This window comes from Platichthys flesus, chromosome 2, assembly GCF_949316205.1.
Source record: "Platichthys flesus chromosome 2, fPlaFle2.1, whole genome shotgun sequence".
In the NCBI taxonomy this organism is placed as follows: domain Eukaryota; kingdom Metazoa; phylum Chordata; class Actinopteri; order Pleuronectiformes; family Pleuronectidae; genus Platichthys; species Platichthys flesus.
The window spans coordinates 23,612,027-23,634,548 of NC_084946.1; the positions used below are offsets into that span (position 1 = coordinate 23,612,027).

The following is a 22,522-nucleotide window of genomic DNA, read 5'->3' on the forward strand; positions in this document are numbered from 1 at the left end:
TAAAACCGTCCGTCTACCTTAAGAAGCCGCCATTACTGTCCAGAAAAAAAAGTGCTTTCTCTGCACTCAACACAACCTTCACTTTACTTTTTGTGCAAATTGATTAATGAGTCCTGCAGATGGAGATTTATGGGCCTAACTGTACACTCGGAGACAAATAAGTGAAAGTATTTTTAAGGACAAGCTAATTAGCCTGCAGGGACAGACATCCTGCTTCAATGAAACACGTGAGACATTCATTTAACCATCTTAAGTGCGTTGTATAAAAAGCACACGGAACGAGAGCATTCAGGACATCTTCACTTCCACTTTTCTTGTTTAACGGTAGAAAAGAAAACAAGGTCCCTGCATCAGGAGCATAGTTCAGATGAGGACGTACTTAGCCTCTTCATTATTCATGGCTGTGTTCTGGTCTTAACATCCAATAAACCAATGAGAGTGCCGTCTCCCATTAGCTTTAGAAGTGCTCTCACCTCTCTGGATTGCTATGATAACGGCGGATGTGCCAGGTAGTGAGAAACAGATGTGTACACAAGGGTAGCTGCGTTTGTGTTGTCGGTGTATTTGACATCTTTATAATGTGCTGCCAAAAACAAAACCCCAATAAATAACAGTGACACTGACTCCAGGCCAGGTTTCTGTTGGTCAGAGGCAATAAGGGTGTCAACACTACCACAGGCACTCGGTCGGGCACAAGTGCAATTGCTGTTTAAACAACGTGGAGGGCCGGATGGGGAAATGACAACTGTACCGGCCTGAAACCAGCAGAGACACTTGGGTCGAGCTATTACACGGGGTATAAGAGAGAGAGGAACAGTGGAGATGCTGATGTTAATCTTTGAAGCCTTGTAGGATATTAGATACACACATTGCTCATCTACCAGGAAAAGACTTAAAGGAGGAACACAGGCCAAACATTGAGATGACGACAGACGACTCAATGAGGTGGCAAAAAACTTTAAAGAAAAGTAAAGTTCTTAAATACGTTTGTAACAATATGACTCTACCTTTAAATATAGTTTATCAAACTGCAGAACAACATAATTATGCTCCTGCAGGTACAGCAGATTCACATAGGTCGTATAAGGTGAACAAGGCGACCACAAAAACAGCAGATTCATAACAACGGCAACACCACAATCGATTCTCCGGTCCAAACAGGCTCTTTGTGCAGCTGCAGGTTCCTGAGTCCTGGTCTTTGTTTCTTGAAGCACCTTAATTACTGAAGGGTCACTTTTAACGATTCAGGAAGAAACACTGCAACCTACATCAGCACAGACCAAACTAACAAACAGCCCCTCTCACACAGGCGGGTTCACAATGAGACGCCGCACTAGTTCCTTGAAAGGTTCCTGTCGATACCTGGTGGATTGAACTCCACTCAGTCAAATGCATTTTTAATCACATCTCTCTCTCTCTCTCTGAATTAATCATAAATCCTCTGTATTTTCTTTTTCCGGGAGCTTGAAAAAACAGGGCAGATCTTAATGTCTTTTTTTTTTGTTCTTGTTCATCCATCACCTGCAGCTCAACGGTTTTATTTGACGGAAGGAAAAACCGACTTTGCACATTTGCTTTACACCGAACAGAACCCCCCCCCCACCACCGTCCCCCTTCTTAAGTCAGAGCTGCCACGTCCCGAAGAAACAACTCAACTGCCGTAAGAGAAAGAACGGCGTCTCCTTCCTCCGCTCTGTGATGTAGCAGATGACACATTCTGTAAAGTCTCCAAGCAGAGAAGATCTCTTTAACAGCGATGGGACGTTTCCTGACCAGCAGGAGGACGGGCTGCACCTGTTGGTTGGGAACCCCTCGCCGGCTCACGGCTGTGTGACTGATGCTGCTGTCACCAGCGAACAGGTGGACGCACCTTTTAAAATTCATGAAAACTCTGTCGAAGGAGCAGAGAAGTGAAGGGAAAGTGAATTAAACGGAGCTTTCCTTCTCTGCTCGCCTTTTTAGACTCTGACCCATTCTGAATCATTTGTATACGTTGGCAGCTCGGGCCCCATAATTGATGCCATTCATTACAGGATTGAAGGGGGTGGGGGGGTTGTTTTTCCGAGGTAGCCACACCATCGCTGAGAGCAACTCAGACCGAGATGATTGATAGGAGGCGAGCTGCATAAACGCCGGATTGTCGGTTGCCTAAATGCAAGTGAGTGTTACTCTCTGTGCCGGGCTCGGGGCGCAGCCATTAACAAACCCTGCAAATGAGGATAGCTGCTGCATTGATTGCAGTTCCACCTCTGTTGCTCCAATACTTTGCCTCAGTAAAAACACAGGCATTGTTGACCCGGCCCGTCTCCGCCATTGATCACCACGTTGACGTTAGGGACGCCACATTTACTTTTTTGTTTTTTGCGGTCGCTTAATTAATTCGCGGAGCTCGCGGACGGTACCGAACGGATCGAAGCGGGGGGGGGGGGGGGGGGGGGAAATGGAAGTATGAGATTAAGAAAATATCGATTCATCCCTGAAAAATGTCTAAGGATCCCACCCGTTCCCTACAATCACTTTCTGATATTTAGCCCAGCCTACACAATCTCCTGATTTCATCTGGGCTAATGGAACAATTGGAATCCTATTTGTGTCCCACTGTGTGCAGCCTATTACCATATGGAAATCTTGTTGAAAATACAGCATCACTAAATGAAATTTGTTTGCTGCCATCAAGGATATTTCAGCACACGGCGAGCAGAAATTGCCTGCTCTCTGTTGTGTGTGCGTGCCAATGTTTTCCCATCACACAAGGCTCCAGAGCTCCCTGTTGAACCCCCCCCCCCCCCCCGTGCCTCGTTAGCACCTTTCCCATCACTTCCAGATACTACCCTTCAAGCTCCCTGTGCAGGAATGAAAGCGCATCCAAGTGAATAACTTATGATATGACTGTGATTGGTCAAAAAACGTTATTTATTTGAATCGGAATCTGTTCCAAAGCATTTTCACCGATTAGCTTTTTTAAAGATAAATTCCAACTGAAAGGAACAGAGAAGAATCCACTTGTTTTTCATAGTGTAAATAAAAAGGAATGATGACATTTTGATGACTCAACAGCATAATGTGGATTTAGTTTGAAATTGAAGAACTTTATCAAGACACTTTATCCAGAACCAACTCAGAGCCTTTCACAATGAGCAAACTAGCTCCATAGAAGAAGATAACAAGCACCACAGTGTTAACAAGCCAACCCACTAACAGCTAACTAGCTCATAGGCCACAGCAGCATCATCTTATGTTATATTAGTTCATGAAGCAAAACGTGACAAGACACTGAAAATACATTCAACCTTTAACAGACCTACTCCTGCTCTCTGTCAGTGAAGTTGTGGTGTTGGCTGGTTTACAGCACCAGCTCATGGATGTTATGAAAAACAGGTATCTAGTTAAAAATGAATAGAATCGTATGGCTAGCTGAAAACATCAAAGCACACAAACCTTACTGGCTAGTTGTCTTATTTGCTTCACTATATTTTCAGTATTAATATTCTTGGACATTTGCTCTGTGGACCTCAATGTGAACGATGGCCGGGTTCTGTCGTCATATTTCAGAAAACAAGTCAATGCAAACCTCGTGGAAATATTAAACCCTCAACGTGTGCACTCGACTGTTTTCAAATTTCAATTTCCATCCACACAACAGAAGAGTGCAATCACACCACTCTGCACACACAGTAAATCAAACCAGCTCTCGCTCTGTGATGGAGAACCCACTGGTTTATGCTAAAGATTAAACTCCTCCTGTTTCAATAGGAAACACAGAAGTGGATGGGTTTTAGCCAAAGCCACTGTTTTTGAGAGGAAGAAGATGAGAAGCGGATTAAATTATATTATCCATCCAAACTCTGATGCCCTTTGATTATTTTAGATTTGTGTGAATATATATCCTCCTCTCTTCCTTTGTTAAATCGTATTATTGTCGCTACTGGAAAGACCTAATTCCCCCAAAGGGATCAATAACTCTAACTCAATAAACCGATCTCAAGACTGATGCCGCTCCACTTCGCCGATGGGTGCATGGATTTGGTAATCCAGAAGTGTGCAAATCAGAAACTGTGTGAGAACAGCAGCAGACGTCACTTTAAAGGTCTTTGACAGTGTAGGCCGATAAAACCACGCAAACGTATTGTTCCTGGAAGCAGTCCAGATAATAATTAACAATGTCCAGACCTCCCTTCTGTACATTTCAGGAACGCCAAACAGAATTCCTGGAAACATTATCAGCATGGGACAAATAATTGAGTTTGTGGTCCGTTCCCAGAAGACAGGTTTGACCGTCTCAGCACTGGGGTCGGTCGTCTGGCCGACAGAGAACGATGCACTTTATTTCAAAATGTTACGAGATTATTTTCCGATTCAGCCGCATTGATTTGTGTGGATTAATCAAATTAGGAAAGTATATTAGTCTGAGTAGTGGCAGCCGCCCCAGCTGGCGAGGGAAAGACTTCCTGTTGATGTAAAGCAACAAACTTGTGAATAAACGGATGTCTCGCTTCTTTTCACACTGATTCATTCAAGTGACCTCTGGGAAGCAGAGTGTGAAAAACACACACACAGCCAAAGAAGAACTAAAAGTCTCATGCAGTTCTTGTTAACTTTCAGAAGCACAGGAAGCATCTCACGCAAATTGGCATGGAATTTTATTTTGTACCTTCTCCTCTGAGAGAAACCTGCCGTTTTGCCACTAAGCCGTTCTAACCACAGTGACTCATATAATGGAGAGACACATTATCAACTTCTAAAATCCAGTGAAATAACTGGATTTTCAGGGCTGACACGAAAAGTTGAATATTTTTGCATAAATAAACAAGTTCCAAGCTCTACCCAAAGAAGAAAAATTAGTTTTAAGTGAGATAGCAAGTTGGGAAGAGGGAAAAACAAACCGTAAACATGTTATTGACACTGATAATCCTCTTTCTCATAGTGGAAGCAGTAAAAACCAAGAACAATAACAACCTAAATAAATGCAAGTGGGCCAAAAATATATGTGTGTCACTTTGTATGGCCACTGTTTTTAGATCCATTCATCTACACATACATATATTCATCTGTTCTCTATTCCACTCATCCTCTAAGAGTCGCGGTGAGGCTGAAGCATCTCTCCGAGGTGTGGTACACAGTGGACCCCCCCCCCCCCCCATCAGGGAGCTGAGACATAAAGACATAAAGACAAATCCACGCCCACATTCCCACCTCTGGGCGGTTCAGACTCAACATTTGACCTTCAGACCCCCCCCCCCCCGCCCCCACTGAAGCCCTGAGCGTTTTAACCACTGCACCACAGTGCTGCCCGACATCTCTACCGCCTCAAGCAGTCCAGCACAACCGCTCTGCCTTGATTTATTAACACCAGTGTTTCTTAAAACTTTCCAAAATGTGTTATATCATCGGTATGTTAATTATTAAGATTGTTTGATAGAGGTACGACATTATATTAAAATGTGTTTTTAATATTCAGATTTAAAATTCCGTCCTGCTCAGCAACCCTGCAACCGTTTAATACCTGACAAGAGAGTTAAAACTTAATCTCTAAGAAAAGACAGAATTCATAACTGAGCTAGACTTTGTTATTATGAACTTTCTCTGTTTCTTTTATTGAAAAAATCAATCAAGAGATTATCTTTGAATTCAACATTGTGTCATTTTGCAGCAACGACTGACACTGACTGTCAACGCCGTTAACTCCTGTGTTTATCCGATTAGTGATAAAAAGATCATTTTTAGCTTCAATACCACAATGATGCCTTCGAGTTCAAGAAATCGTGTTCTCTCGTTTTTCATCAGAACTCTGTTATATTGAATAGTACAATATGTAATCCTAATAGAAAGATAATTCAATTCAGCAACTTTTCATTTGTGAAGCACCAAACCACAACATGGAGTCATTCGCAAAGTGCTTAATAGAAGCTGAGAACATCTTCTGACAGAAGTGATTCAGATTCGTTGTACTGGAGAGCAGCTGAATGAGAAAAGGAATTAGTTGGAGAATCGTAATCCAGATTAGCTGCATGAGCCGTCTAATTTACATGATTGTCTTGAGGTTGTCAAATTGAAATCTGCTCTTCCTCTAGTTGGATTAAATAATTACAGAGTTGAGCATATTTTTCAAAATCGAATCCCTCAGCCTTGAACCCTGATCCGTAATTTTGAGATTTTCTTTTTACATTGTTTTCCTGAAACATTACACAGGCATTACACAGCCCAGTTTTCAATTTGTTGCTTTTTTACAATACTTCAAGGCTGTGATTCTGTAAATGGATAAAATATTAAGCCCAATAAAAGTAATTTGAGCTCAATTTGCTACGCACATGACAGGGAAGCACGTTTGATGTGTTTTCGTCAAGATCCATTATCGTTCCTTTTTCATGTAGCTATTTATGTACCATATTAGCTTACCAGCCACCAACCTTATCTGTACCGGTTGACATTGCTTTTTGTGGCCAATTTGTGCAGCCTCCTTCGTCATGTCAATGTTTGGAATAAAAACATTATTTAGTTATATAGTTTATTATTATATTATTTTATAATAAAACAGTTTAATAATATCTTAATATAAAAAGACAGTACGTCACATGGGTTGAGTGACGATGTCTGTTAACCTCTTAAGAGGCGGGTGAGATGAGCCTAAAACGCCCTCTGTCTGAGGAACGTCAAAGTAAATTGAAAGCTGTTCTTGAACCATTTGGAGTACATGCATGGTCTTGGTCTCTTTTGAAAGGTAACATTCTGAACTTCCCCCTACCTAACTGACCACCGAAGAGACACTTGTCAGTTTGATCAAACAGTGCAAGATGACAACAACTCAAGACAGCTCCACAAGTCCACAACGACAACTTGATCAGTCAACATCTGAGACAATCATGAGTCTTCAAGACAACCGCTCCGACAGCAACATGGAACCCAACTCAATGAATACAACGAAGGAACTCCGGCAACAATTGAAAGGCTTAGAGTCAAATAATATGAAACTGTTGCTGGAGAACCAAGATCTTGAGGAGGTACAGATAGAACTAAAGTCCAAGCTGAAGAGAATGGACAGAATGTTGATCATGAAGGAGGCTGTCGACAGGGAAAGAGATGAAGTAATCCATACTTTCCAGAGGGAAAACACCGCGTTGGTCGATAAGAATGGTGAGGTCATGGCCAAACTGAGGACCGCACAGAGTCAGATCCGCGATTGCAAGATTGCCTGTAACCTCAGAGTGAACTACCTCGAGGGTCTGGTATGGAAGGGTCGAGTTCAAGAACTCTCAGAAACCTCAGACCTTAAAGTCAAGACTCTGGAGGATCAGCTCAGGAGTGAGCAGGTGGGGAAAGAGACCTGCCTTCAAAAGATCAAAGAGAATGTTGAGGTCACAAAAAAACTGAGGACCGCAGAGGATCAGATCCACGATAATTGTATAGGCAATCACACTGTAACGGATCTGTCTAAGCTATGGACCGGCAATTCTGAGAATGTCCTCTGCTCTGAAAGAATCAAGGAGCTGGAGAGCCTGGTAGAAACCAGAGACCTTAAAGTCAACAGTCTGGAGGATCAGCTCAGGAGACAGCAGGTGGAGAAAGAGACCTGCCTTCAAAAGATCAAAGAGCTGAACAGTCTGGTTGAAGCCGCAGAGAAAAAGTGGCTCAACGTGCAGGAGGACTTGAAAAAGAATGTTGAGCTCAGAGCCAGTCTGAGCAGTGCACAGACTCAGATCCACGAAGGCAGGACTGCCTGTTATCGCAAAGTCGACTTCATTGAAGGTCTGGTATTGCGGTATTCCGTCTGCTCTAAAAGAAACAAAAAGCTGGAGAGTCTGGTTGAAGCCACACAGAAGAAGTGGCTCAACGTGCAGGAGGACTTGCAGAATAATGTTGAGCTCAGGGCCAAACTGAGCATCGCACAGACTCAGATCCGTGATGGCAAGACTGCCTTTAACCGCAAAGTCGACTACATCGAAGGTCTGGCATTGCGGTTTTCCGTCTGCTCTAAAAGAATCAAGGAGTTGGACAGTCTGGTTGAAACCTCAAACCTTAAAGTCAACACTCTGGAGGATCAGCTCAGGAGTGAGAAGGTGGAAAAAGAGACCTGCCTGCGAAGAATCAAGGAGTTGGGGAGTCTGGTTGAAACTTCAGACCTTAAAGTCAGCAGTCTGGAGGATCAACTCAGGAGTGAGAAGGTGGAGAAAGAGACCTGCCTGCGAAGAACCAAGGAGCTTGAGAGTCTGGTTGAAGCCACAAAGAAGAAGTGGCTCAACGTGCAGGAGGACTCACAACAGAAAGTTCAGAAGATGGAGGAGGATATTAAGTCCCTCATCGTGAAGTCTATTAAGCTTCAGGAGCTGGCCCTCATGTCAGACAGTGACAAAGCCAGAAGAAGTGAGGAAAAAAGACAAGTTCAGAAGAAGCAGAAGATAGAGAGGGTACAAAGAGAGATGAAGCTGAAAGACAGGGAGATGCAAGAAAAGACGAAGCAGCAGAACATAGCGAAAGATCTACTAGAGAATCTGAGAGAAAGGAAGAGCATGAGAAGATAAAAGCTAAGCTTCCCTGCTAAATGTCTATTGAATCTGCTCAAAGGTTAACTAGACTGCTAGTTTGAACTGTTTGGTCTCACCTTGAATTGTATGAGACAGGAGTTTGTTTATTCGTTGCTCCTTCACTGCTAAACACTCATCAACATCACGACTGTTTGCTGTCCTGGCTCCTAAATGGTGGAACCAGCTCCTCATCGACATCCGGACATCACAGAGTTTACACATCTTCTTCCGCAAACTAAAAACACAGCTCTTCCGTCTGTTGGAGAGGCGGTGGACCAGTGGCAGCAAAATTGGACTATGGGCAGAAAATGGTCTGTGGACACCTGGATTTTTCCAAAAAAGTCCAAGAGGACTCTCCCTACCCACCCTTAAGTGCCCCTGAGCAAGGCACCTTACTCCCCCAACATCTGCACCCTGGGCTCTGTGTGTCCTGCTGTGTTCACCAAATGGGTCAAAAGCAGAAGACTAATTTCTCCCCATTCACATGAGTCTGTCTGTGTGATAAATGTTAGTGATGGGAAGTTCGGATCTTTTTACCGTATCTCTTTTTGAGTCATTCGTTCGTTTCAACGGGGGTCCGGAGCCTCCATACCGCTGCACGTCCACCCGGACATGATCGGGAATCTACGGAGCTCCTGATCCCCACGCTGCCAGCACATCCAGCTGGCCCGCCGCATCCGCGGACACAGAGCTTAAACTGCTGCTGATCCACTGACTATAACAACGCCGCATTCCTACACTTATAAAATGCAATTCAATGTGGAAGTAATCCAAGTATTCAGAATACGTTACTCAGATTAGTTAATGTAACGGAATACGTTACAGATTAAATTTTTGGGCATGTATTCTGCATTCTGTAACAGAATACATTTTGAAAGTATCCTTCCCAACACTGGAAATGTTAGACTTGAGAGCAGTAAGACACCTATATCGCAATTAGATTATTTCCCCAAATCGTTCAGCCCTATTCACAAGTCATAATGACTGGTTTTGTTTTTTTCACTTTACATTTACACCTACAGTAAATGCTGTGATTTGTTCATCTGCCGGATATGAGTCTTTGGATCATTTTCCACGTGACCTGCAGCAGCCTATGCAACAGTCCCGATGCGCGGCCACGAGAAAATTAACGAATCACTCTTTGAGAGGACTCGTTACTCCAGAGTCCTTGTAACGATTCGTTCAAAACGAACGACACAACCCTACTTTCTAACTTTCTGCAAAATTGGTAAGAATTGTAGCATGTTAAAGCAGAGGGAACCGAGATTTATTTCATGGCCGCAAAGACAATTCATATTTAACTAAGGATTTTAGAGAGAGAGAGAGAGAGAGAGAGAGAGAGAATTTCAATGTCCATTCCCCTTCCCATTTACACTATCTCTGAATTAACAGAGATATATAACCATTATGTCACTGTGAGGAAGCCCCTAAGAGAAAGAGAGACGATGAGTGATGATTATTCAGCCATTCGCTTTGCCCAATTAAGCAATGACATGTAATTGTTTCAACAAATTGCAACAAGACATATCTGCGGCACTCAGGGGTCATTTGCGTGATGTCAGATAATAAATAAAGACATAACTGGCTGACACGCCACCCAGGGGTGTGAACGGGAGATTAAAAGGCCATATGGATGGAAGCAGGATCATCACTGCCTGTGCTGTGATCTCCTCCCCTGACGACCGCGGCCACTTAGAATACAGATGTTCTCAGATGTGGTCCTGTTGCTCTGATTGGAGCCGTGCTTTCCTCTAATCCAATCACCACAGACGCCTGCGGTATCCATCGATTTGCCTCTTGTGGCTATGAGAGGTGTGAGCCAGAGTTTGACCAACCTTCACCAAATCACATGATGAGAAATGTGAAAAGTAAAAACAACCCCAAAAAGGAATTGTAAATAAAAGAGAGATGCAGTCTTACTTTTTAATTCAGGAAGTGAAAGTAAAAAAAGAAGAAACATAATAAGAACGGTATTCTTGCATGGTATAAAAGTCAGAGGACCAGAGGTGTCTGAACTCTTGCATATGACTCATTAATCCACAGCTGAAAATAGATTCAGAAATATCACACTGTTCAGTCTGATCTGAGAAATATTAATGCAACACAACAGTTCTCTACTATAAGTGACAATCTGGAAGGTTTCCCTCCTGGTTAATTTTAGTGACACCTGTGGTTAGTGGTGGTATAACAGCGGATGGGTTTTAGTACCACAGGTCATAGAATTATGGTGGCACCAAAACAAACTGTTGTCATAAGTCAGAAAGAAAGAAGTCGAGATATATATCAGATTTTCTTTCCATTAGTCTGTGAGCCACTGGAATCGGGTTTAATCTGCGAATACCAAAACACAGTGTGTTGTGTTGTTCACCCATTCGTGATGAACGCTACATCAAAGTACTTATTGTATTATTATTGTCTTCAACTTTTGTCATTACATTAATGATATAAAGAAAGAAACTTCGGATAAACCAGCACAATAGATTTACTTTCTATTACCATAAATAACCTCAACCCTGTTTGTCCCCTCGCATCTACAAATAAATCACCTAGGAGTTGTTTGTGTCCCCCCCCCCCCCCCCACACACCTTTCTTCTTCTTCCTCTTCTTCATTTTCTTCTTCATTTGACATTCCTCCATGTGCTCTGTGGCTAATGCCTGTAATCCTCCTCATCAAACAGGGACGGCAGCTCCTCCATTAGCAGGGATTCTCATGTTGATGTCAGCCAGGCCATTGGTTTGCTAGGGGGAATCTTGTTAGGGCTCTTATTGACATTGTGTTTCATTAACTTGATTAATGACATCTATTGGGTCTTGGCTCCACAGTAATCAACCTCTCTGCAGAGAGGGGCTGTCCGCGGCCACAGATGAGACTCTCCGGGCCTCCGCTGCCCAGCGGTCGACACTCGACTGAACCCGTCCGTCTCCTGTTTGTTTCCTAAAGGCTGCACTCACGGAGAATCTTACATTCATAAATACCAAAGTAGTACGAAGAGCGCGGAGTAGACCCTGGATGACCATTACAACTTTCCATTTCCTGAGTGTGCTTCAGAGAACAGGCCCATTTGAAATGGAAGAAATGTGTCCTTATCAGCCAGGAATACATTAGTTAAGAGGCTACTATAGTAGCATATTTCTAAAGCCCATTCCCTAATGTTTGCTGGAATAGAAATGCAACAGGTTCATCGCCAGGAGAACAGCAAGACTTCACAGAACCTGAATAACCATAACAATAATTTGTTTTGTTAATGTCTCCTGAAGTAGAACGTATCACTAGAAATGAATTGTTAAGGGATTAATTGTGGCTTTGGCTAAAACAATTGTTTGGAATAAAATAAGTACTTCCGTATGATTACAGGACATCGCTCTCAGATTCACACAGGAAACAAACAGCTCTCTCCTGTGGTTTGTTGAAAAGTTCATCCAGCAAGACTTTGTAACAAGTATGAAGACAAATATTCCTTTTAAACTCCTTTGACAGGAGACTTGAAGTTCTGGACAAGCATCCGAAAGGACAGAAGACACATTTTCTCACATCTGATGTTTTTCCTGAGCTGGTTCTGTAGTGTTTTTTTGTTTTTTTTATCCATCTCCTCGTTTCCTTCATCTGCTCGTACGCTCGCTCCCTCGTGGACCGGTGAGGTCACCTGCTGGGGTCGGTGAATGTGAGATGAGAGGCCGCTCCCCTCAAATACCGTACGTGGAGGAACAGTGAAGGTCACAGACTCCCGGCTCTTAGCACTCTTTGCCAGTGAGGTGAGATCCAAAAGGAGAGATCAGGAAAAAAAACACCTGGAATTCATATTTACGTTTTATCGTCTTGCTTCTCACATCATCTTTGCAAGCTCTCTTAACCCTTGTATTGTTTTCTGGTCTGTGGGACCCGTTTTCAATATTTGCTAAAAGAAAAATGATGCGATAAATACTTTTTTCAACCTGAGACTCATTGGCCTTGGCTCATTTTCTGTGATGAACATATAAAGGGACATATATTCAGTGACTTTACACTTTACACCCCCCCTACACATTTATATTACATATGTGATCTTCGGGTCCACTGGACCCAGGACCAAGTAAAGTGTTAAATTGTATATTTCAATCACCTCTGCTCCCATATTCCTGCACATTTACGTAAAAGTTCTCTGCCAGTTACTGCATCCCACAAGGATTCTGTTGATTCCTCTTTGAATTTGAAAACTCCAGCACGGATAATAACCCTAAAGTATGCAAATAAATGGGTTTGGTCCATGTCATTCCAGCTTTCTACGAAAACACGCTGTCCCTCCAAATTAGTGCAATCCAGAATGATTTCGTAAATGAAAAGTTCGTAAGAAGGCTTGATGTCCTGCGCATGAGTCACTGCTGTCCGTGTCGGCCCTGATTGCACCTTATAACATTGGTAGCCATGCGGGGTGGCTAAAGTGCAAAAAGACCATTAAATTGTCATCATTTTTTGTCATCCATGTGACAAAAAGTTGGCTGCTGATGGTCTGGCCTGGATTTGGGACTGGCTGCAGATTAACTTTTTACGTAGTTGGCTGATGGTCAATCTCATCCTCTTCTTACCCAAACTCACTGTCAGACTCTGAATTGCCAGAAACATGATCTTCATATTCTCTAAACTCTTCCCCTTCATTGTCTTCCAAAGATTTTTTCTCTTCAAAAATCATTTCTAGATCTGTTCATTGGGGCTCGTGTGTAGACTGACATGAGGGGGTTCAATTTCTAATTAAGTCCAATAAATAAACATCAATACTGATGAAAAACCTTGTTTCATATTCGTTTTTTTCCAATCATATCTTGATTGTAATTGATGTTTCTTTGTTTAATTGCGTTTTATCACAAAAAAACGAAAAGCACTTTTATTCATGAATGTGATTTAACAGGGGTAAATGATAAATATTAACCATATATGCTGTTTATATTGCTTGTTGTTGGGAAAAAGTTAACATCTGTTAAGTATTTTTACATATATTGTTGTAGCTGTATTGATTGAAAGACCGAATAATGTGGTGGGTCCACCAGACCCACGATCATTGGCTGGGTGACCAAAACATGAACACCACACAAGGGTGCAGCTTTGAGCAGGTGGCTGCTTGGCTGCCGGGGAGCCAACCCGCAAAATCAGATTTTCTTGGTGAATTCAGCACAAATCAGGCAAAGCGATAGTACAGCAGTAGATTTACAGTATATATGTAAAACAATATGTCAACATTAAGTCAAAGGACACCTCTGGCTCACTGCAGGAATGACAGTGTTTCTATGGAGACCTCCAAACTAAATGATTATCACCTGGCAGGAAATGTAACTACAGCTAATATCTGTTGATGTTCTCAGAGCCAATTATTTCTTATTTGACTTGAAAGTGTTGATTGGAGAAACATTAATATATTCACTGTGAGATGGAACAAACCTGGAATTAACCTCATCTTCAAAGGCTGATTCGTTTATTTTCTTTTCAAGCAGACACAATAATAAATTACCAGATGATTTAGAATTCAGCGTGTAGAAGGTTAGTGAGAAAACAAGCGACAATAAAACACATGTTAGAGTGTTAGATATAGTATAAGCCTCGAGAATCATCCGCTGATGAATGGCAGGGTGCGGCACGTTAGTTGACTGCAATAAACAATCAATTCCTGGTAATTTAATATATCTACTGTCTTTTATTTAGGATTACTGGACTCCTTTTTTTGTTTTTTAAACAGTAGGAATATATTAAAATGTTTCCCACCACATTTCAGAGCCTATGAAACCTGATGTTATTCACAAAAACAATAAATCCTCCCAGGTCAGAGGCTGCGAATCATTTAACAAAAGAGACGTTCAGCTGAATAACAAAATGTGTGCAGTACTTATGAAAGTAAAGCTACGAACTTTCTTAAAAAGTGTAGAAATTCTACAAATTCTGGGCCCCGAAATGATTTTTTTGCTCTTCTTCAGCTGCAGGTTAAGTTTGGGTCATAAAAAGATAACTAATTGGAATCTGCGAAGTGGCTTTCATAAGATATGTGTTGTAAGCATGTCGCAGCAGAATCGTCAGTACCAGCTGAGTGGACGTGTGTAGTTTGTGGTTTTGTTCGAAAAGGCTGATTTAGTCATTTGCTGTTTGATTTGAGTTTTGGTGAATATGGTTATCATGTTCTAACCAGTTTGTCCATAGTTGAGAAATCTGTATTTCGTACATGACACCTCGCTGTTGTGTGTAATAAAAATAACTTGATTTGGGGATTTCTCCTTAACTTGACTAAATATTTAAAGAGTTTTTTTCCAGACAGCAAAGGAGTTCCCTTGTATTGAAACGACACAGAGACTTATTTCAAGCGACACAAGTTCCTCATTTATTTATGCGTCTCTCTTTGAGCTCAACTGTGTCTCGAAAGTTTGCAGGGAAACAAATCCTCGGATAAGGAAGATCATTTCTAATATTTATAGCTTGTATTTTATTCAACTGAAAATGGTCTTTAATAGAATGTAAGTGTTTTTTTTTGTGTTGTTTTCTCAAGCGCCATGTGAAGTGGAACCCTCTCCTGTGATAGGACCACATCAGTCTTCATTAAGAGTCATTCCCAGTTTGGAATCAATTTGCAGAGACATGCATTTCCTGATTCTTCAACTCTAATAAAATCCCTGGCTTGTTTCTACGCAGAGCGACCTGCTCTCCCTCCCTCGGCTGTCCCCGACTCGTGCCCGGGCGATTAAGTGTTCAGACAGCGACAGACAGAATTGATGAACAACCACTGTCGAGTTGGTTTTATTCTGTCCTGGCACACTGCAAACTGCAAGCTGGAGACATTACCAGGGCACCTTTAACACTCATCCTGCTAATTACACTTGTACACAGTCGACCACAACACACTCAAACTGCCTGGGGGAGCCTTCAGCTGCATAAACTTTGGAGGTAAATGGATTTCAAAGATGCATATAGTGAGCAAAATGTCGACTGCCGAATATTTTTGACTGATCATATGTATTTAATCTCAATCTTATTGTCTAAACAGATGTTTGTTTATATTTGGGGCAACAGGGGCAGACATTTTCCACACTGAAAAGAAAATAATTTTTGTTTGTGTCTTATTTAGCAGGACTACGCAAAAACAAATCTGCGGATTCTCACAAAACTTTACCTGGAAGGAGGTTTTGGGTCAGGGAATAACTCAATAAGTTTAGGTGTGGATCCAGATCAGGGGGTGGTTTTTAACGTTGTGAGAAAAGATGCTTTTTTTTAAATTTTCCTTGATTTCTGAGAGAAAGTCACTCATGGATCTTAACAATAAAATCAGGCATGTGTAGTTTGATGCAGATCCAAATAAAAGGTGATCTAGTGAATTTAAATGTGGTTTCTCTAAGTACTGTCTTAGTTCAGACTATGAAATGGTCCTGGTCCCAATACATGTTCATTACAATACCAGAGATAGACAATAAATAGACTCTGGAGAAATCTGGGTAAAGGAGTGGAAGTGAAAGCCGTCACTGTCAAGTACACACGATTCAAACGAGTTGTATGTCTGACTATGGCTTTCTGAATCGTGTATATGAGCTGAGATGCTCTAGCTTAGATGGTAAGGGAGACAGAGGAGCGTTGCAGTAATGCTCTCACAGAGGGGGGCTGGAGCATCGAAGGTCACAGGGTACCATGGGGGAGAGGTGTGGGGTTTGAATCCATATCTCTCTGCAGCGATGAAAGGGCATGATCAAGCTAAACCGGAGTGTTAGGCTTGCACTTCAAAGTTGCTCCTCAGAGGGTCCCGCAGCACTGGCAGCCCCTCCACATTACACATGAGTGTGTTAATTATGTAGCATGATTTTAATTTTTTACGTAACTGAACGCAGCTTCAAAGGCCCTTCACATCATTCACAGCCGGGCGCTCTGCTGAGGTCACCCCAGGTTTAGGACCTCCGCATTGTGACTGAGGGGTTTGATAATTACCTGAAAACAACCTTCTTCTCCTCCGGGGCTGCAGAGATGACGCTTAATGCCAAGAAGTCACCAGTGTCACTCCTTGTGTGTGTGTACGTGTAGGTGTGTGTTTGTGTGTGTGTGTGGGCCGTCGCATTAAATCTACACATCATGATCTGTGAATGTGTCAACAAACGGGACAAACAGCTGAATCTATAGCAAAGTGTGATGCAGGGAACTGGAGGGTTTTAACCAGCAGACAGTTTGCTCATCTGGTGTCAGAACCATTTATTAGTTTAGTGTCACTGTCGTGAAAACAACAGTCAATGTGACTGAGAATGAAAACAAGATTAACTTTGTTTAAAGGGTTGAACATACATGTTAAAATTGGAATCCCACTTAGTTTTTTGTCACCTTCACTGCAAGTGTATCCTGCAGATAACCATCATCTGACCCTGTGTTTACATCGTTCTCTGTCAAACCCGAATTAAAAGGTTGCATCGGCTTTGGCAAGAGAAAGGACGAGAGGAAGAGGAAGAGACAAGGTAATGAAGATGAGAGAGGAAGAGCAGCTCCCGCTCACTCCGCCCAGGATTAACTCTTGTTTTTTACCCCCATGATTAACTGTCCTCATCACATTCAAACAAAGTCGACCGTTTTGCTACAGAAGTTGTTGTAATGACTGTGAAACTGACTCAAAAACAAACTTAGCATAATTATAGCATCATAATATAGCTTCTGTATAAAGTGTAAATACATTAATGTATATAAAAAAAATTCTCCGGTTGATGTGCTGTTCCTAATGTCTAATAATGCACATGTGTAAATGCATGTAAATCAGGGGAGTGACAAATTCTTCTGCTCTGTTGAATATTCAAATTTCTCAGTCATTCATTGCTTTTTCCTCTGTTCTGGGATCAAAACTAACATTTGACCCGGCTAACTGATTTCCGCTTGCATGTCTCCGGGCTTAACCGATTTTCCACAGTGCAATACAACGTTGGCATGGATCGCATCTTCCCACGCAGCGGTGGAAAACGATCCACGAGGCCGAGTGCACTCACCGTCCTCCCGAGACTTCTGAATGAAAGCGTCCACGCCGCTCTCGCCGTAGTTTCCCTCGGAGGCCACGGTGGAGACGTAGTTCCAGCGCATGGCCTTGACGATGTCCACCATGGCCTGGGCCTGGTAGGTGTCCGGCGGCACCACCCGGGAGAAGAAGTCGTAGCGGGTGTTGTCGCTGAGCTCCGGAGCCGTGGAGGCGTAGCTCACCTGGGGGATCTGCGGAGGAAAGGAAATTGACAATATCATGAGCTTGGAGTTGCCTCTAGTGGAAATCGTTTGGGAAAGAGAGTAAAGGATAGAGACGAGGAGCGGTACTTGTGTAACACCCTCCGACAACAAGGCAACCCAGGGTGCTTTGCATAAGACATAAAAACCATTGAGATATAACAGAAACACGAGGCGATAATAATAACACACAAATGGGATTTAAAAAGAAAATAGAGGGTAAGCATGAGTGAGATTAAATGGAAGAATACAAATTACAGTGGAGCTACAGTGCGGTGCAGGATGTGAATAAATAGTCCCAAATTTAATTTCATAAAAGGGTTTGTGGTGAGCGGGAGCATCTTAAGCGTTGATTTAAACAAACTGGAGCCGGAGCGAGCCTCGGGGTTCTCAGATGTGTGGAGCATAAAAAACTAAACATTGCTTTTTAGTTGTGACTCCTGGAAGCAGGAGAAGATCTTTTCCCCGTTAAACCTGAGGTTCAAACGAATGTGTAAACCATCCGGTGCTTTGTGGAGCAACAGTGGAATTTTAAATGCAAAGGAGAAGGTTATATAGCGATGCTGAGATGGGAGGGTTGAGTAATGGGAGGTTATTTACTGGTTTTAGTGAAGATGTTTTGAATAAGCTGCTGGGAGCTTTTTAGAGACCGGTAAAGAAAGTTTTCTAAATCTGTAATCAATTTTATTTTTGTCATAATATAGTGTTAAGATGGAAGTTGGCAGGTCCCTGGGTGGAAATAATAGACATAGAAAACAGATAGTGATCATACAACTGAATAATCATGACCATAGAAGTTTACAAAGATGGACCACGCATCTCTACTTCCTCCCATTCTATGAAGATGGCGCAAAAAACGATCAGCCACCATCTTGTGCTTTGGATGTCGCTTTGAACCTGAGTCTGTGCATGAGCAATCCGGAACTGGAGCCTCTTTATCAAAGGCCAAGATCAATCCTGATGTTTCACCCTGTTTTTAAAGCATCAATTAAATAATTAAGAGCAGACTCCCAACATTCATCGATGTGAAATACCTAGAATGAAAGGAAGCACTTTCACGTGTCCCATCCACTAATATGGAGGAGGCGAGGATAACGCCCTATGCTGCGTCCAGCCACTTGGGGTGGATCACTGCCACGTCGTCCATCTTTATGTGAAAATTATCGTTAAACATGAGACAATTAGAAATTAGATCCCGACACCCCACCGAGTCTTCTAACGGCCCCACCCCCCCGCGCTCTGCGACAAGCTGAGGCGATGAACATGTCAGACTCATGAGCAGACGTCGCTCGCACACACAAACATGTTTCTTCCACACGCCTCTACATGTGCTCGCCGGGCTCCTGCTTCTTACTTTCCTACAGATAAACAAATAGTTTGTATTTGTCTTTACACTTTCCAGCGCTGCATGGCTCACAGCGGCAGTTGTATTAGCAAAGCTTTATAAATGTGAAGAAGCTGCATCACGGCCAGTTTCTGCTGCTCCCACAGTGCCAAAAAGAAGTTTTACTGATGCGTGTGTCCATGAAAGAAAAAATATTACATAAGAAACATAAATGGAGAAAATAAATAGGTCAGCTGCAGCATGAAGCCGTTCTTGGTTGACCGTCATTTTATGTGAGGGTTTTTTCTGGTGCTTGTTGTTGTGTTTCTAGCAGGAGCCCATTTCCAGCGACTGCACTGTGTCATTTTTTTGAAATGGGTAAACGGTGTTTGTGTAAATGGAATTGTTTAAAATCCCCACGGCACACGGTGATTCACCAAACAGACGGCAAGGGTGTTTCCAGGTAATAACCCACACTGTGCCTTTATTGATGAGTATCTGCCGTTGTGCTTATTTTTGTGGGTCTCTCAACACAATGGGGGGGGGGGGGACGGGGGCGCTCTCAGGGAAACGCGATCCTAATGAAAAAAACAGCCCGTTCTCCCTCTGGATGCCTCTTTGCCACATGCAGCATTTCATTATCACAGACAGCAGACCTGTAGGCTGGGACTCACAACCACACACACACACACACACACACACACACACACACACACACACAACCCTTGCTATTAAATATCTGACTTCAAGGCACCCTCCTCCCAACAGAAAGAACAACGCTGTGGCTCTGCGCGAAGTTATTAGGTAAAAAAAAAAAAAAAAGATGGAGACTGAGTTTTTCTTGAATGGCTCTCGGCGACAGAATCCAGGTTAAAAAAGATGGTGGAAAAAATAACAACATTTTGAAAGGGAGCTAATGAATTATCCTGAAAACACTGGGTGAGTCAGCAGGAACCTTTTTGTGTTTAGGATGTGAAGACACCACTTAAATGGTTGAAAGCTGCAAATGTGTATACATGTGTAAATAGGGGAGCCAGACTACTTACAGGTGTTTGTGTAAATGTCACATATAAGTTGGTGATGATGAAAGGACGTACGCGTCTCATACACAAGTCCTTTATTTACAAATGTAAACAAACAAAGACGTGAATCGTGGTTCAGACTTTCAAGGGTGAGAGCAATCTAAGAAACTATATGTTAAGCCTATTCAAAGAATGCTTTAATATTAATACAAATTGTATCTACTCTATTTATTCTGCTTAAATATATAAATTAAAACACTTAAAATAATGTCTATTGTCTCTCTTAGGATTGTAATGCGTATTGTTTGTGGTTTAACGTTTTTGGTGTATTCAGTTTATTTTTGTTACTGAGTCAGTCACATTATTGTTGCTTTATGAAATATGTTTTATTTCATAAGCATTCACTGGTATTAGTCCAGTATTGATCCTATAATACCTCATATTTGGTTCACTCACCTGCATCATCCATCTCATGTTTTACCTGTGGCCCTCACATGTCGGTGTATGTTCCATCTCATCTGTTTCTGTATCGTTTCATTTCTGCAGGCTGAATATTAAGCAGTTTTTTTAAAAATGCAATGTTTTCGTACTACTGACAAAATAAATATGTGTTCGGTAATTTAGAGTTTGCCGTTGATTTGCACAAAGGAAATGGAGCAGCTACTCTCAGCTGAGTGTTGCAACCGTTCCTTAATGATAGGTTTTTGCAAATTGTGTTGAATTGTGTATTTAGAGTGTACATTTCCATGCCCAGCTTATGTCTCATTGGTTTGTTAGAGTATCTTTTTCTTATGTGCAGGTTTTGTACTTTTTTTTTTATTGACTGGACTTTGTTTGTGGTCTTCTTCTTGCGTGTCCAAGTTCAATTTGAAATATATTCACAAAGACAAGCTAGAGGCCAGTGTCGCTGAGGTACTTCCCTTCAGAGCCATGGTCCTTGAGATGAACCGCTGAGTGAGTCTCAGCTCAGGAAAAACATGAAATAATGGAACTGAGTGTATTCATGGAGGACTTTAACATTCTTGTGATTGAGGTCATTTAGACGAGAAGGACAGAACTAGAATCACGGCCTCGCAGTTATCCATATCTGACCAGACTCAAATAATATATATTATGAAGATTTTGAAGGAATTCATTTAATAAATCTAGAAAGCTCCGTCTCTCTGTGGTTTGCATATCAGATACATATCGGCTTTGTTAAGGGCTCAAGGAAGTAATGTTAAATTCGATGTGGACATGTGATATGTTCAATATTAATACACTTTGAATAAACTGGCGACCAGCAGCAGTAGCTCATTTACTGCAGGTCGTTTTTACAGGTTCAGAAAGAAAAGCTGCAACCAGCATTACCACAGGACAAACAACATGCAGGTCTACAACAGGCATAGACATTATAAAGTTTATTTTGTCATAGGAAGTTTGACATGAAGTCACATCAACTGTCAAACTCAACCTTCTCCCAAGGGTTGAAAATGCAGCTGCTGGTAAGATACAGAATTTAATTCAATATTGTGCTATTTGTTTAAAATTAAACAGAGATACTCCTTTCAAATGAAGCAAAGATGTTCAATTAGACAAATGGACTGACGGATTAATTCTGGTTGATTGAAGGTCTAGATCACAGCAGCTTCACAGACATGTGTTTGGCCTCATGGGATCTCAGGTCTGTCCTCACTGAAGGTTAAGATCTTTTGAATCCTGGTTGATTTATTCACGTTTCTGTGCCTGATATAATTTTATATTATCTACTCTCTTGTAGGTCTTTTACTGCAACTTTATCTTGTTTTAATTATTTTCTTTCTATCCATACCCTTTTGCCTTACTGGTTGAGAACTATGGCTCATCTCCTGTTGTTTCTATTGGTCTACATAAATAAATCTCACCTAAATTTCCAATTAAGGCCAAAATCACGTGTTTTGATTTTGACTCGTGACATTTGTTCGAAGTCTAATCTGCGAGGTGAACTTCTGAACCTTTGGATTAAATTTGAAGAAAATCCCTCACGGATAAAGTTGCTCCTTAAGAAATACGCAGTACTGCAATGGAGACATTTCTAATAAGGTCTGTGAGCCTCCCTGTAATGGTGTCTTCTGTGGAATTAACACCACATTACAGGGTTTGCTGTCCCCCCCATGTGTTAGGGATCTAACGGAAACAGATGAGTCCTGCACTGCACCAACTAATCAAGTGTTTCTTTACATCACATTGACTGAACGCAGCCGAGGTTTCCTGCAGGAACTCTAATAACTCATGAGTATGCACAGCATGGCGTCCGGATTACTGTGTCGAGCATCCCCGTTGTGTACCTTGCATCTAAAAGTGAGCGAGAGGGAGCAGGAGCGCGGGAAGAAAAAGTGAATCAATCGCCAAAAAGTGGCATGTGACATTCTCAGCTGTGACACCCGACTCGCCCGCTCGCCAAGGAACTGGGGCGAGCGAGGCGCTGTGTCATTGTTGTGATGATTAGCAG

At 42.1% G+C, this 22,522-nt stretch overlaps 1 protein-coding gene across 1 annotated transcript in view; it reads right to left on the reverse strand.

Annotated features, from left to right (window-relative positions):
* The window catches only part of grm4 (glutamate receptor, metabotropic 4), a 121,131-nt gene that overhangs the window by 48,504 nt on the left and 50,105 nt on the right, over positions 1-22,522 (reverse strand). Inside the window, exon 2 of the mRNA XM_062407022.1 lies at positions 17,481-17,697. Coding sequence (XP_062263006.1) covers positions 17,481-17,697 — 217 coding nt within the window. The remainder of the gene's footprint in view (positions 1-17,480; positions 17,698-22,522) is intronic.